The sequence below is a fragment of the Anser cygnoides genome, chromosome 7 (genome assembly GCF_040182565.1).
Source record: "Anser cygnoides isolate HZ-2024a breed goose chromosome 7, Taihu_goose_T2T_genome, whole genome shotgun sequence".
Taxonomy (NCBI): Eukaryota; Metazoa; Chordata; class Aves; order Anseriformes; family Anatidae; genus Anser; species Anser cygnoides.
In genome coordinates, this window is record NC_089879.1 from 15,039,100 (window position 1) to 15,054,708 (window position 15,609).

General features: G+C 55.0%; 1 protein-coding gene across 8 annotated transcripts in view; it reads right to left on the minus strand.

The window, feature by feature from the left end:
- The window catches only part of HPSE2 (heparanase 2 (inactive)), a 110,027-nt gene that overhangs the window by 14,140 nt on the left and 80,278 nt on the right, over nt 1-15,609 (minus strand). For all 8 annotated transcript variants that reach the window (XM_067001088.1, XM_067001091.1, XM_067001090.1 and 5 more), the window contains 2 exons: nt 15,200-15,371; nt 7,184-7,231 (listed from right to left, as the gene is read on the minus strand). In XM_067001088.1, coding sequence (XP_066857189.1) covers nt 7,184-7,231; nt 15,200-15,371 — 220 coding nt within the window. The remainder of the gene's footprint in view (nt 1-7,183; nt 7,232-15,199; nt 15,372-15,609) is intronic.

The window sequence follows — 15,609 nt, forward strand, 5'->3', positions numbered from 1 at the left end:
GGACTCTCAGACACAGTGCCTGTGATAGCAGCACCTGGGCTGCACGACCAGGGGGGCTTGGGCAATAAGGGGTACCCTGGGGCACAGGGGTGCTAAATGCAGGAGCAGAGCAGCCTGCACCTAGGAGCTCCTAGGCTCCCCTCTGCAGGCTCGGCGCTCTGTCCCCTACTCCCCCAGCAGCAGCTACACCCAGGAGAGCACTGGCAGCACCCAGGAGAGCACTGGCAGCACCCAGAAGAGCACTGGCAGCACCCAGGGATGCTGAAGGACGTGCACCCTGCCCTCTGCTTCCAAAGGCACGTGCACAAGGGGGCCAGCCTCGCTGTTACCACGAAGATTGCTTTTATGGGATGTCAAAAGGATGTCACACATCTAATGGCTTAAATGAAGGGCCCCTTAGGAGGTCACTACACAGACACCAAGGAGAAGGATGCCTAACAGCGAAACACCCTCTCAGACACACTGGAAAAAGGCAGTGCTGGACACCCTGGGAGGAGATGGGGGCACTGACATTGCTCCTGGAGACCACCAGACTGCGCTCCCTTCTGCTCTGAGCACCAGCACCCTCCTGGCTAAGCCCTTGCTGTTTTTTCTGAGCAAGGACTAGTGATTTTGGGGTCCCCAGGCTTGTAAGCTGGGGCACCAGTGCAAACCCTGCTCCCAGTACTTTCCTCGTTCTCCAGCCCAGCACAGCCCCCAGCCGTGCGCCCGTCTGCAGAAAGGCAGCGTCCTGCCCTGCATCCCCCACCGGGGAGGCTGCGGGGAAGTCCTGCTCCTGCAGGGATCCATGCTGGCCTGGAAATGGCACAGAGCGCTTCCCATCCAGCGGGCTGGCTCCTGCTCTCCATGTGCTTGCTTACATAAAACACGGCTCTAGTGCTGCCAGTCATAATCTGAATCAGCTGTCTCCAAGTGTGGGAGGAAGGCTTTGAAACGCCTCAGTGCTGGCTCCTGGCTCCGGGACATAAGGTGAAGCAGTCTGCCCTGGGGTGCAAACATCCCACATTTGGAGGCTCCTCCTGTATGAGTGTCCGGGGCTGGCACCTCTGCCGCCACGCGAGGAGCAGTGGCACCCCTTGCAGATGTCTCAGGGGCTCCTGGTGACACCAGGATGCCTGCTGCAGCGTGCACTGACATACCCCAGGGACAGCCATTTGGCTGATAAATAGTTTTTGCAAGAGCGGCTCTGTGAACCTCCTCCTCCCGGATCCGCAGTGTGCAGCAGCGAGCCCCGGCGCACGTCGGAGCCGTGCCGGGTGATGCAGGAGCAGGGGGATGATGGTGGCTATGGGGGGGGCTGGTGTTAACTCGAGTTATGTGGGCCCTTCGCCCCCTGCACAGCACCCGTGGGCACCTCAGCAAGGAGGTGACAGAGCATGAACCTTACAGCACCTGTACCTGCCCCCATGGGTGTTTTCAGGGCACGCTGGGGTGCAGCAGTGGGGTTTGCCACGGGCTGCCCTACCACCCTTGGCACCGGAGCTGGAAAAATGGCAGGGAAAGAGGTTTCCTCAGGGCTCAGAGCGTGGAGATGGACACAGAAGAGTGCAGCAGGGCTTTTTGGTAACACATATCTTGTGGGTGATGCTGCTGCAGACAGGTGGATAGGTACTGCATGCTGGCTTTGGTTTCCTGGGGCCTGAAGAAAGGCAGATTCCCCTTTCAGGAGGTGCCTGCTCCTCTACAAGGTGATTTCCATGTGACAAGCATCTCATCCGTAGCGAGGCCCTCGTGAACAGCCTGGTGCTGAATGCTGCTGTTTCTCTAGGACCAGGTCCAGCAGAGACAAGAGGCAAGAGCGACGTCTGCTTGCAGGGACGCTGTCAGCAAACCCCTCTCCACGTGGGTGCAGGAAGGCATGTGAGGGCAGGAGCACCCCAAAGGATGCCGCAGCCTAAATCAGCCTCAGCCCGAGCACACGGCACACGTGCAACATGCACGAATGCTCAGAGAGGATTTTTGCTTCTCACTGCTCTGACCCAGTGATCAGGTAATGGGGTAAGCTTGGAGCTGTGCAGGGCTGCAGGGAGGGAGCAGCCAGCACTGGCTGGCCCAGAACAGGAAAGAATTACAGCTCAGCTTGCGGATGCCCTAAACACCAAGGGTCTGCTCTGCAAATCCTCTCCCAGGTGCGTGGTTCCAGCTGTGTCCCGCAGCAAAAGTCAGGACCGTGCCAGCCAGACCCCAAAGCCTTGTATCAGGGGGGAATTAGGAAGAGGCATTTTGGCACATCTGTGCTGACTGCAAGGGCAGAGATTATCTCCGGGTGGGGGGCTTGGGAAGCGCTTGCCATCGCTCACCGAGCTGCTGACTGCCGAGAGGACAGCGGGTCTGAGCAGCAGGCAGCCAGGGGGCTTACAGAGATCACTTTTTAAGACAAAATTACAAAGCAGCGGACTCTGGGGATGGCAGATGTTTGGATTTTACTACAGCACTTAAGAACTGAACAGAAACGATTTTTTGGACTGCTGTGGACAAAAAAAAAAAACCCACCATCACCTGGGCTGAAAACTGGCTGCAGGGCCGTAAAAGGGAGGTTGTGTGAAGTGGGAGTGGATGGAGTTAGCGAGACCTCAGCCCGTGGGCTCAGCTTGTAAAACCAATGCAATCTCAGAGCCCAGAAGAGACCCTCAGAAGCCAAAGGCAAGTCGGCACCCCCTGGTCGGATCCTCCTCCAGCAAGGTGTGCTCTCACCTACAGCTCTGCTGCCTACTGGGGACAAGATCTCGGCTTTAACCAGGAGCAGCCCTGGGGCAGAGCCACCATCACAGTTTTTTCACACCTGCATTAACCAGCCAGAGAAATTGGGGTTGGCACGGGGACGAAAAGCAGAAATCAACCTGCTTTGGTCTCAGGAAATCTCCTTGCTAACAGCTCGCCCCTCAGGGCAGCAAGGAGGGCAGCACCGTGGCTTTGGGCTTTTAAATGGAGCCTGGAGACAATCCCAAGATTTCTCTGAGGTTGCCAGAGACCTCTTGCAGATCTGCCTTGCAAGTTTTTGGACACCAGCAAGTTCTTTCAACGCCTCCAAACGGGTTAGGAGGGGAAATAGCACCAGTTGCACAAGCCCTGCGAGAAGAGAAGGTGTGGATGTCTGCGCTGCTTTGGTACCAGGCTGCCGAGGGACAGGGAGGTGACCTGTGGCTGTAGGCTTCGTGGCACGTTAGTGCGTTTCCTTTTGAGAACCTCAGCTGTCAGTTAGGGCAGCACAGAAATCTGCACAGAACGCAAACAAGCGACAGATCTTTAAAGCAGAAGAAGCGATCGTTAGGCGTGGATGATTCCCAGGAGCAAAGGCTGCAGCGTTTCTGATATTCACAATGACTCAGTGCACTTGACTTAAAACAAAACAAAACAAAATAAAAAACCCCAAGCAGCCGCAACTCTCCAGCCTCCGAAACCGCCAGCAGCAGCTGCAGAGCCCCGGCGCTGCTGAGCACGTCCCCGGGCGGCAGCAGCAGCAGCAGCAGCAGCACCGTGCACAAGCATGGGCAGAGCCAGTGCCAGGGCTGCAGCCTCCCTGCTGAGGTCCAAGGCCAAAGGAGATGCACGGTCAGGTCCCCCCAGAGCAGCACGGGGTCTCTGGAGGCTCAGGGACAAGCAGAGCAGCTCCAGCCCAGGCTGATGGGTGGGTTCAGGGTATAACATGGCTCCGGTGCAGGCCCTGAAGGACACATGGGCACAGAGCATGCGGTTTCTCCTGGTATGGGAAGCGCTAGGTAGTGTGACTGCACTCAGAGCTGGCTCAGTGTGTCCCCGGTTGGATGCTCCATCCCTGCAGACAGGCTATCCGCAGGAATATAAAGGCCAGCCAAGGAAAAGAGGGATGGAGCAAATAAAGTCTGGATGAGACACGTCTCTGAGGAAGGGCCACGTGCAGCCTCCTCGGGTGTCCCAGGGATCAGTGTGCTGTACAGAGCTGAGCCCATTGCAGAGCAAGGGGTACCCCACTGCTGGAAAAAAAAAACAATGTTCAGATACACAACAGAAACCCAGTAGGTGCTCAGCGCACTGTGCTGGGGGAGGCCCCACTCTATCTCCCCAGAAGCGGACACGGCAGCGTGGGCAGGACCCAGCCATGGGGTGAGCCACGACCTGTGCCAGCGCCCCGTGCCCGGCCCCAAACCCTGGCTGCAGCCACAGCCTGGGAGCCGAGATGCAAAGGCAAGGCGGCAGCCCACCAAAAAGCACCGCAGGGAGCCCAACGGGGCAGGGCTGAGCTGGAGGTGCCCCGGTGCTGGGGTGGGCTCTGAGGGTGCTGCCGGAGAGGGGCTGGCGGCACGGCCCTGCCCTGCCACCCCTGAGCCTCCTGCCACCTCCGCAACGCTTTTCTGGAAGGATCCACAGCTTTCTGCGTGGCACCACAAGCACCGAACCGTATTTAATGAAGGCAGTGCACTGGCTCCTGGGCAGCTGGTTTCATTTACCTCCCCTTTCATTTTAAAGAGAAACCTTTGCCCCTATTATCTGACCTCTTCTTCTGTTGCAGCTAATTACATTAAAGCCCACTTCCCAAAGCTCAGGAATTTCCGGATCTACTTTGTTGCCTGCCGCTACGGGGAGAGTCTGCTCGGAATTAGGGCCTGCCGGGGACGCGAGCGGGGCCGACCTGGCCGTCAGCATCACACCCGGCTGTCACCAAACCGGGACACCTCTGCCGACACGGGTGGCCCCGTCCCTGAGCATCTCCCCAAAATGGGGCACGGGTCCTGCCACCGCTGCCGCCTCGGGAGCATCTCTGCCTGCATATTCCACCTATCGAGGCCAGAAGAGCTGTCATCCAAACCCAGCCCAATTAAAGCACTTTAAGCAGCATCCCATGCATATCCGTGTGCTTGGCACCCCTGCTTTGCCATACAACGTGGGTGACTTTCCACCTCGGGAGGTAACATGGTGTTCTCCAAAGATCTAAAGGGACAGATGTCCACGGGCTTTGAAGATGCGAACATTTACCTTCCCCATGAGTAACGGGGATTTGTGTGCTGCACTAAGGGGATTTGCCCGTTAAATTGGCCGAACTTGGAGCTCTGCACAGCACTTGAGATGGAAAACCAGCCGTGCAGCCACGCACAGGAACGGGCCCAAGGCACGGCTGCAGGTTAAGGAGGCAATGAATCTTGAACGTGTGCAGGAACACCGAGCTCCGGAGCAGAGCCAAGAGGAGCTATAGCTTTGGGAAGGTTTCTGAGTGGTGGAGACGTGCTTCCAGAGACTGAGGGGGTCTGCAATAAACCAAGCATTTACTCCTAACCAAGCATAAACTAGATTACACGAGAAATGCCAAAACTCTCTGAGCCACTGTCAGTCCTACCTGCCACACCCTCTGCGAGTGGAAATTCCCTGAGCATTTCTAAGCCATTCACACATCCCTCTCCAGCAACACATTACTTCTGAAGAGGGAGGCACACATGCTGAGTTACATATGTAAGTGAAACCATACTAAGAAAGGCTGGCAAGTCTGCTTATTTACACCCAGTGTCACTTCTCTGTCAGATGTATTTCAAGAAGAGGGAACAGTCGTGTGTTTTCGCACAGATGATAGGGATCCCTGCAACATATTCCCCACTCAATTCCCTCTCTGGATTGAGCACAACCTTTTCAAAGGAATAACAGATTTGACAAATTTATAACCAATATCCCGGGAGAACGCTAGGGTTTGGAACAGAAAGGCTCGTGCTTGCAGTTAGACAGCAGTTCAGTTTCCTGCTAATAATTTTCTTCTTGGATACAAAGGAACTTGTTTTGTTTTGTTTTGCTGTTTGGAGCAGAGGGATGAGACACTGTTTTGACATTTACTCATAAACAGTACAGAAGCCCAGATTGGAGCCGCAGCCATTGCCAGTCCTCACAAAAGCATACGGGTGCAACCCTCCCGAGCTGGAAACCTGGGATGGGAGAGAAGCGGCTCCTGTGCTTGGGTGGAAGCGTTCAGCATGCGATGTCCTGGCTGCTCTGCCCGCCTGCAGGGGCTGTGCCATCCGCCCTGCCTGCAGCACCTTGCCCTGCTCCGGCAAGGAAGGGTTTGCAAGGCGTCGTGCGGGCAGTTCCCTGCACGCCGGGCTGCAGTTCCCTGCGTGGAGGCTGGACGTTTGTTCCTGCAGCTCATCCAAGGGCTTGGCCCAGCCATCAAGCCCCGTTTCAGCAAGCGAATTCCTGGACTAAGTAAATGCGATCAGCACATCGTGTAATCATGAAAAGCAAACTCCCAGATGAGACATAGATCATCATTGCACAGCGTGAGCCTGTAAGTAACACAAATCCCGCTCCAAGCGCTCTGCTACCCCGCTGCCCCGCTCGCACCGAGCTGCTGCTGCTGCAGGGAAGCCCCGGGCGAGCCGCGCGGCGGCACAGCGCGGCAGCCCCAGCTCCCCGAGGAACGGCACCTGCCGGGCATAAACCACTCTCAGACGCGGACACTGCTTTTGCAGGAGGCTCCCAGGCTCACGCACTGACACAGAGACCCTGGGTGCGCTCAGAAGAAATCCTTGTGTCTTAAAAGCCACTGAGCTCTTTTCTGCAGGTCTCCAGATGGGTTTACAACGGCAAGTGGGATCTGCGGGAGTGGAGCAAATGCCTTTGCACCCTGGCCAGGGAGCCCTGAATCACCACACTGCTCTGCTCCAGCAACCCCCTGAGCACCCCCAGAGGGCTGGCTGCTGAGGACCCACCTGGGGACACAAGCCCACCCGGGGACCTGAGACCCCAGCTCCTGTGCTCAGGGCACCAGAGCACACAAAGCGGTCTCACCCTGCCCTCCGCTTCCAAAGGCACGTACCCCCAGCTTAGCTTTGGGCCAGCAGTCATGGGGAGGGAGGAAAAGGGCTCTCAGGCAGTCCCCTGGACCCACCACATGCGTCTTTCCCCTTCCTCTCCTCCCCAACCAGCACCCCGAGCTGTGGATGCAGCAGTCCTCAGCAGGGCTTGGTTTCCTGCAGGCAGGTGGTTTTAGCCTCTGCCTCAGGCGCAGTGGTAGAGGTGGACACATCCCCTCCTCTGTTCCCTCCAGAGGCCGCAGAAGGAGGGGCAGCACCTCCTTTTCCCATTTAAAGGCAGTACAAGGGCAGCGGAGGTGGCTCCCGTGATCTGTCCCCTTCCCCACCCAGACATCCCGTTAGTTCTGCTCTAGACGTGGTCAGGTCGCTGCAGTTAGTGCAGGAAAGCAGGAGGAATGGCGAATACCTACTGTTGCCAGGTAACAGCATCCACCGTGCTGCCAGCCACTTTCATGAACCTATGGGAAACAGAGGAAGAAACGAAATAAGCCCGATGTTGTCACAGGCGTCCATAAGCGCAGGGGCAATGCGAAAACAGCCGATGCCCATCCTACATCACAGGATCCCAGAGATGGTCACCATGCTCACGGGGTTGTCAGACCCTTTCTAAAGAGATCTGTGCATCCTTTAATTGGAAGAATAAATTATCTGTTAGAAACAAGATATTGGATGTGTACTTAGTTCTATGAAAGCAACGTCTTTCAACAGTGATTAAAGAAAAAGCTTTAAATGCCCATCTTAGAAAAAGACACTTCTTCACCCAACATGTATTTGAGGTGAGGAACCCCTTCTGGGTTCCAGTCCCATCAGGGACTGGGAAAATTAGTGGAATTAAACCCCAGCAAAGCTATTAAATTCAAAGATGCCACCCCCAGCTCAGGAAGCCCCTTAGCATTGGAGGACGGGAGGAAAGGCTGGACAACTACTGCTACATGCTTGCCGTGTTCTGGTGCTCTTTCCTGGGCATTGGTTTTTGGAAAACAGGGAATTCAGCCATCAGAGTGGCCAAGAGGACATGGCGATGCGTTTTGGTGCACAGAGACCCAGGAGCTGCCCCAGAGAAAGGAGCTGCGAGTCCCACAGCCCCCCCCAGGCCTGCAACCCAGGGTGGGAGGGGAAGGGGAAGGTTTGTGGGGAGAGGGGAGACCTTTGATCAGAGCAGCTGGCGAGGCAGGGAACAGCAGCAAGCTTTGCAGCACATGAGCCTCTAATCAGGTCTGAAACAAGAGCAGCAACTTCAGCCTAAATATAGCTCGGAAACAATCATTCCGACTTTAAATTAATGACGATGGTCAATTATAGGCTGGGACAAAAGGGCAGCTGGACCCTGTGAAGCATAAGAGGACACTGGCAAAGGCAGAGGTAATAAATCCCCGTGGACAGGAGGGAAGAGACACAATTAGAAATGGAAAAACAATAACACGCTGTAATAGCGCTGATGCGCCGCTGCTCCCACTGCCCAGCAGGGCAGTGACTGTCAGTTCCCAGGCTCGTTCCTCAGCAGTGCTCTGTGTCTCTCCCAGGGCCTGGTTGGAGTGGTGGCACTGGGGACATCTCCTCCCCAGCCGCACAGGGCAGGCGGGATGGAGCACGACGCGTGAAATCTGTGCTGCATGCACAGGGCGTCCGGCTCAAGGGGAAAAGGAGCACCCATCGTGGTGGAGGCGCCTCTGAGGCTGCTCTTCTGCAAAACTCACCCCTTGCACACCCACCACACCGGTCTTTTGCAGGGGCTGAAAGCAAAGCAACCCCCCAACAACAGCCAGCATCCCTGGAGCAGAAGCAGTACCTCTGCCTGCCCGATCTCCCAGGAAAAATAATTGACTTCTTGTTAATAAGCTCCTGGGAAAATTTCGTTCTAGGGCACAAGCAGCACTCTGCAGACCAAGGGCTTCAAAGAAAAGGTCCTGGATTGCTCAGTTTTCCTCTTCTGTCTCCATAAGAGTGAAACAAATTGAATAGTTCTAGTCATTTTCAAATCTTAACATAAAAGATGCATATCTAGCTCAAATTTTCTTTCTGGATCTGTTTTGTTTTTTTTTTTTTTCCCATGTTCCTTTTTTTCTGCCATTTTATTGAGATTTTCACAGAAGGAAGATCAAAATTTCCTGCTAAAGCTTAGGGCCCTGCCTTAGTGATGGAGTCGTGCCTGGAGCATCCCAGATAACTTGGGTGTTGGCCTCTACCCTCCAGAGGGAACCGGGATCAACTCTACAGCCAACAAGCTGTACTGCTGGAGCCGGAGATGAAAGCCTAGGGCAGGTGGAGACCAAGCGATGCACAGGTACTCGAATATCTGCAGCTCAGGAATACAGATGTTATTAATCCCTTTATTCCTCTAGCACCTGTACTGCTCGAGCCGTGGATTTTGAGGCCAGCGAAGCTCCGTACAGCCCTGCAGTCTGACCAGTGCTGGCACACGTCTGCCTGGGATTTCCTGGACTGCACGATGCGCACATGTGCAGCACCACGCAGGCAGAGCGGTCCAGAGGCTTCCGGCATGGATCAGATCCCCTGCACATGTGCCGCCCAGATGCTCCATGCCGGTGCAGTAAATCTGCCATCTTCCCTAGGCTGGGCTCTGCGAGCACCGACCGACGCCGCGGTGCACGTGCAGAGAATCACCCCCTAGGAGCAGAGGGACAAGCGTGGGGCGGGCGACACGGGCAGTGCCTGGAGCACGTCCCGTAATTCAGGCGGCAGCCCCAGATACTGCAACGTGCCTGGCCGGGCTTCCACACAGCAAGTTTAAGCATCCTCAAAATCTGGTGGGGCTCGGATCAGGTGCCCAAAGCAGCTGGCAGCCCAGAAGGGTACTGCTGGTGTGACACGGGGCAGCACCCCGAGGCCAGGGCAGGCACGAGGACAGGGCAGGAGGGCGACTGCACTGCCTCTGTCCCCAAACCTCTGTGCTGTGAAACCTCACCTCGCGTCTGACCTCTCCCTGAGCACCTCCCCAGGCACATCACAACCTTCATCTGAGCGTGGGCACGTCTCGGGAATACATCTCCTGTCCTGATCCAGTACTCGCCAGTCCCCGAGCACCCACTGCAACCTCAAGCAAATTGCTCCCATGGTTAATTAGCCTCCAAGTATGTTATTCCTCATCTGAATGTGTCTGGCTTCAGCCTCCAGCCACTGGAACTTCCTAGGCTTATTCCTGATACATTAAAGAGCCATCTGCGTTTGGAAATCTCTTTCCCATGAAGGTAATTGCAGATTGTCAACCTTGAAATAAAAAAATAAAAAAGTGATCCTGTAACAGAGAATACAGCTGCACAAGGGAGACAGATCATTATCTCGCAGCCCCCAGGTGGTTCAGCATGTCCCGGCTCCTGGAGCTGGACGTAACAAACATGGCTTATTGCAACTCTTACTCCTTGGAGTACTGTGAAAGCAAACTGTGCCAGGGCTTAGCCACCAGAAGAGCAGCTCTGGAAAGCTGGGGTCAGTGTCAGGCTCTGGAGTGGAGCATGCTCCCATCTGCACTGATTTTTCTGCCTTGCCGCCTTTCTGTTAAACCCAACAGGGCCAGCACCCATTCTCTGGATCCAGCACTAACTGCTAGAGCAGCCTCTGCCCATACGGCTGTGTCCTCTTTGCCATCCTAAGGCCTGCCTGACTATGGGGCTCTAGCCCACATTTTTACCCAATAAACTGAACAAATTGAGACCTGAGAGTGGCTGCTATAAAACAAACAAAATAATCAGGTGCATCTTTATCTGCTGACTGTGATGGGAAAAAAAAAAAAAAGAAAAAAGAAAAAAAAACATAGTACAAGGTTTCCAGAAGCACAAGTACCTGCAGCAGCACTCAGAGATCCCAGCTGCTGCAAGGACTTTGACCGTGCCAGGCTTCAGGCCAGATTTCCCTCTGGGGAGCAGAGCCCACTGGGGACTATATAAAAACCTGCTGCGATGTCACATTCTCTTTCTGCTCAGCAAGACCTTCCTGCAACCAGCACGATCTGCCTCTGGGCTGGCCAAGCCTCTTGGCAGAAAGAGCTTAGGTGAGGGCAGCACCACCCAGCTGTGCAACCTGCAGCCCAGGGGCCCTGGGGGCTGCATTGCATCGTGGCACTGCATTGCCACTGGCATGTTTCCCCACCAGCAGTTTGTCTAGTCCCTTTCTGATCACACACACTGACGACAGCTCCCGCAATGCCATGCATGCTGTGTCAAAAAGCCTTCCAAAGCTTCTTTCCAACCCACTGCCTGAACTGTAGGAGATAGCACAACCCACTTAATCTCCTCTCACGTGGCGGACATCGCATACCTCCGCACATCCTTGGCTCCTCTCTGCTACCTTTCTGGTTCTATTACATCTTTTCTGAGATTGAATGACTAAGACTGTAGATAGCAGCCAGGATGAAGGTACGCCATGTACCTATGCAGCGGTATAATCTCATTTATGTCTTTTCCTACCAGCTCGTTCTCCCTATACAGGTGACAGCGATTTTGGCTTACCAGCCAGATCAAGTTTCAGTCACAAAAATTGCCTTAAATCTTTACCCTGAAAAAGCAATAGCTAGATCCTTTGCTTATATCTCAGATCTTCATTCCTGCTGTAAAACTAACTGCAAAATGCCTCACCACATCCCTCATGTCTCATTTCAATGTATTTATGAATACATTCGTTCACAAGCTTAACGCTACCCAAGTTTGAGCTTACACTGCAGTGTCCTTCCCTTTGTATCATTAATTCCTTGTCCTGTGGCTGGATTTTTTTTACATAAAATTCCTGCTCTGGACCTATTCAATATCCTGGTACAGCCTGTGCCACAAGCCTTGCTGTAGCTTGCAAAAGGGTGAAGCTTCTGGCTTCTGAAGAGCCTCAGGTCAGCACGGTGAGGATGTACTTTTTAAAGAAAGTTAGACAAAATGGAGCTTCTAAAAAATGCGGAAGCAAACATCAAGCTGGAGCAGCCTGGCTCCTCACCCAACCCCAGCCACCAGCTGCGGTGCTCAGAGGGTGACCAGCGGGTGGACGAGCAGTGATGGCAGCAGCAGCAAAACAGGGCTGAGGAGGCTGGAGAGAGGGCAGAGACAGAGAGCCGAGGAGGCAGCAGGACTGGTGGGGAAAGGCTGTAGCTCCGGACAAGCCTTTCTCTGCTCTGATTTATGCTTCAGCAGGGTCCAGCACCCTGAGTGCCCACAGAGCAGCCTTGTGTGGACAGGACCTGTGCCTGCCTGCCCTTGTCCTCCTGCCACTGCACCTCCAGCCATGGCAGAGGTCACGACTCGATGTCTGTGAGTGCCCAGTGGAGAACTAGGCACCGCCAGCTGAGGAACAATAAATGACAAGACCCCCAGCCATATCTGTCCAGGCACGTCAGCCTGAGATCTGTACCAAATGTCGTGAGCTTTAACATATGTTAGCATCTCTTCTTCCTAATAGCTTTCCCTGGTGTTTCTGCTCTTCCAGCACTGAACCTGTGATTCATTGATGCATTAACCTTTGTGTCTGATTCCTGATCTGCTGTTAAAATCTATGTTAATTCCTTAAAATCCTACTTTTTAAATTTTTTTTTTTAAATTCTGAGCAGTTCTGGGATGCCTGTACCTACAGACGCCGTAGGTAGCTAAGGTGGTCTGCTCTCCGACAGCTCAGGCTGCATGAATGGTCTAATTAACACCTCATCAAACTCAACCATGAGCTGGGTCTGGACAAATTCCCCCTTCCACCTGCACACTCACAGGACACGGTGCCTAGCCTCCTGTGCAGCAGGGCCACAGCAGCGCTCCGGCACCGCAGAGCCCATCCCTGTGGCAGGGATTTGGGGCTGGTCTGCAGGTCGGGGCAGCCTGTGGTGGCACTGGCACTTACGGTGGCGCTGCAGCTGCTCTGAGCCATTGCCCCGGGCAGGGTGGTGCAGGAGCTCCGCAGCAAGGGGAAATGTATTTTTATGTAGTGATTGGCAGCGAGACTTTTCTCTGGGTGTTTCAGCACTTCAGGTAGCCCTGGAGGCTTTCCCTGGAGAACACCTAACGCCACCTTCTGTGTTCTTCTGCTGCTGGCAGCCTCTCCCTGGCTCTCTCTGAGCTCACCTTTCCCACTTCAGCTCATTTCCACCCCACCAAAATTCACTCCCACACTTTGTGTAACAGGGCACTGCCTGCCTAGCACGCCAGCCACCCATCCTGTCTTCTGCATGGGGGTGTCTCATCTCCAGCCTTAGTGCTCACATCATAACCTTCGGTTTGGCATCTCTCTTCCTAGCTGGTTCACTTCTGCTATCGACCACATTTTTAAAATAAAATTCCTAAATTCCAAAATTCCTCCCAAATTCCTAAATTCCTCCTCCTGCCTGCTGGCTTAGTGGGGCTCCCCCAGGATCTCCAGGGGCACGCCTTGGCTGTGCCAGCTCCAGGCACAGGCTAAGTCGCATCCCAGCTCTGTGCTGCTCCTGCAGCAGGCAGGCAGCTCTCGGTAGCACAAACCCAGAGCACTGAAGAGACCTCGGGGAGCTGCTGTGAGCAAAGCTCAGGCTCTCAAGCAGCTTAGGCACCGGGTTTTATTTGTCTGTCTTTTTGTAACTCTGGTTCTGAATACTGCAAATGAATGTTTAACCCTGTGTCTTCTTTTAATTTGACATTTAATTAAGGCCATGGAGCCACGTGCTGCTTGCCACAAGGACACAAAGGGGAGAGAAGCCCTTTGAGCAATGGGGACCAGCGTCGCCCTGGCAGGCAGGGTTGGCAGTGGAGTAGTAGCATGCAGCTCAGAGGACAGGCGTGCTCCTTACAGCTCTTTCAGCCTAGTGTGGGGGTCCGGAGAGCCCCCTCCACCCGGCTCACAGCCTACCTCTCACGCACCTCCTTCCCTTCCATCTGAGGCTGGGTTGCTGTCGTCCTTCCCACCCCATGGCACACCACAGCCCCGCTCCCAGGTCACTCCCCCCTTCTCGGAGAGCTGCTTGGCTCTCATCCCCCTTGTTTCCCTTACTCAGCCCGCTCCTCCTGGTGCTAACAGGCTTCCTGCTGCTCGAGGCTACTACAGCACTTCGCAGCGCCCCGAGCCACGCTCACTGCACCAAGCCAACCCCGGGGGCTGCAGCCGTCGGTGCGCCCTCGTGGCATCAGCGTGTCCACGGCCATGGTGCCGGAGCAGGGGCTGTTCCCTTGCTGTCAGCACGAGGGACGCCGGCGTCGCAGCTGGGCCAACCAGCTTCAGGGGCTCCTTGTGCTGCTGCAGCAGGGCTGAGAATCTGGCCCTCGCTCCCTGCCTGCCTCGCCGGGGACCGCATCAGTGTGCTGTTTATTGTTTCTGCCAGATCATTCATGCAGATGTTAATGAATGTGAGACCCAGCTTTGCTCCCAGCAGAGCCCCTTCCACACCTCCCCCTGCCCAGCCCTCTGCGCTGGAGTTTCTGTTTACAGTCCTGCAGGGAATTTCCCCTCTGCTGGATGGTCTTCGAGCCCCCACGGCCCAAATTCCTGCTGCCAGCAGGCTCCCACACCTCCCTGGTTCCCGTAGCTGTCCAATGTCACCTCCAGGTGTCTGAGTCCCCCAGTGTCACCATTCCTTCTCCGCACTCTTCTCTCTGGCCTCCCCACACTCAAGACCTGCCAGTTGTCCTACCCATTACTTTAAGCATACAAACAGTACAACCACCTCCCAGCAACTCTGTCAGATCCTGAGTGCCATTTTTACCTAAAGGGATGAAAAACAAACCAAGAATCTAAAGCTAGAGGGTCAGTATTACTAATGGAAATCACAGGGGTTTGATTCTGGGATGTGTTGGCTGGAGCGACATCGCAGCACCGAGTGGTACCTAGGTACAACACGATAGGCAAGCCTTTCCTCGAGGGACAGCGGGAGGGGAGGAAAAGGGCATGTCCCAGACAGGTCATGAACTCTGCTGGTGAAAGGGATTTGAATCTCTGTGCCACAATTGGGAAAGCTGTTTATGTAGCTTGGTCAGAATCAATGTGAGTAATCATGAGAAATAACGCCGTGACAGTGGCTCTGTGCCACGCATTGTCCCCTGCTCTGTACGGCTTGTCCTGGCTAGGAAGGAGTGAAGAAGGGTGCTACAGGCCCTTCTTCTGCACAGATGGGGAAAGCACAGGGAGAAGAAACCTCCAAATGGAAAGAGCAAAGTGTCCAGGAGCCAACATATGCACTGGCACGAGGTGCCAGGACCCACCTCTTGGCACTGAAACCTGCAGGCGTGTGGCAGCCCCCAACCACATCCCTTCATTTTCTTCACATCCCAACAAGGCGGGCACCTTGGTCTGTCTGTAATTCCCAAATAATCCCACCAGGGACCTTTGTGAAAGCAGACAACCACATCCCCAAGCCCCTGGTGCAGAGTTGGCTGAGCTGTCCTGGCAGCTGCTGGGAAGCCAAAGAGCATGTCTGCCTGGCAAGGGGCATCAGGAGGGTTTTCTGATCCCTTCTGGATCAAGGCAACATCACTTACCCTTCCAGCAGAGCAACGACATTCTTTCTGGGTCTCCCGATGTTCGGCCCGTAGAGGTTTGCTCTGGAATAAGTGCGGATAAGCTGCAGCAGGCTTCTCAGCTGGATGTAGTCCTTCCCCAGCTGGCTGCCGTTCACCGAGCGGCCGATCAGGGTCCGGTAGTTGTTGGGCTCTGGGCAAACGAGAACAGAGAGGCAAGGCTTGCCGGCTCTGCTCTCCCATCCCCAGTGCTGGAGAGCGCTCACGTGCTGTCACACAGGAGCAGCCAGGCGGGGCTGGGATGCTGCGGGGCTTCTCCTCCCGTGACCCTTTGGCTGTGGGCTGGGCGAGGGACCTGCACCTTGGTGTCATTCCCTGTCCCCACGGGGTGCCTGTGCCCCTGGCACGGCAGCTGCCCTACAAGTCCATGC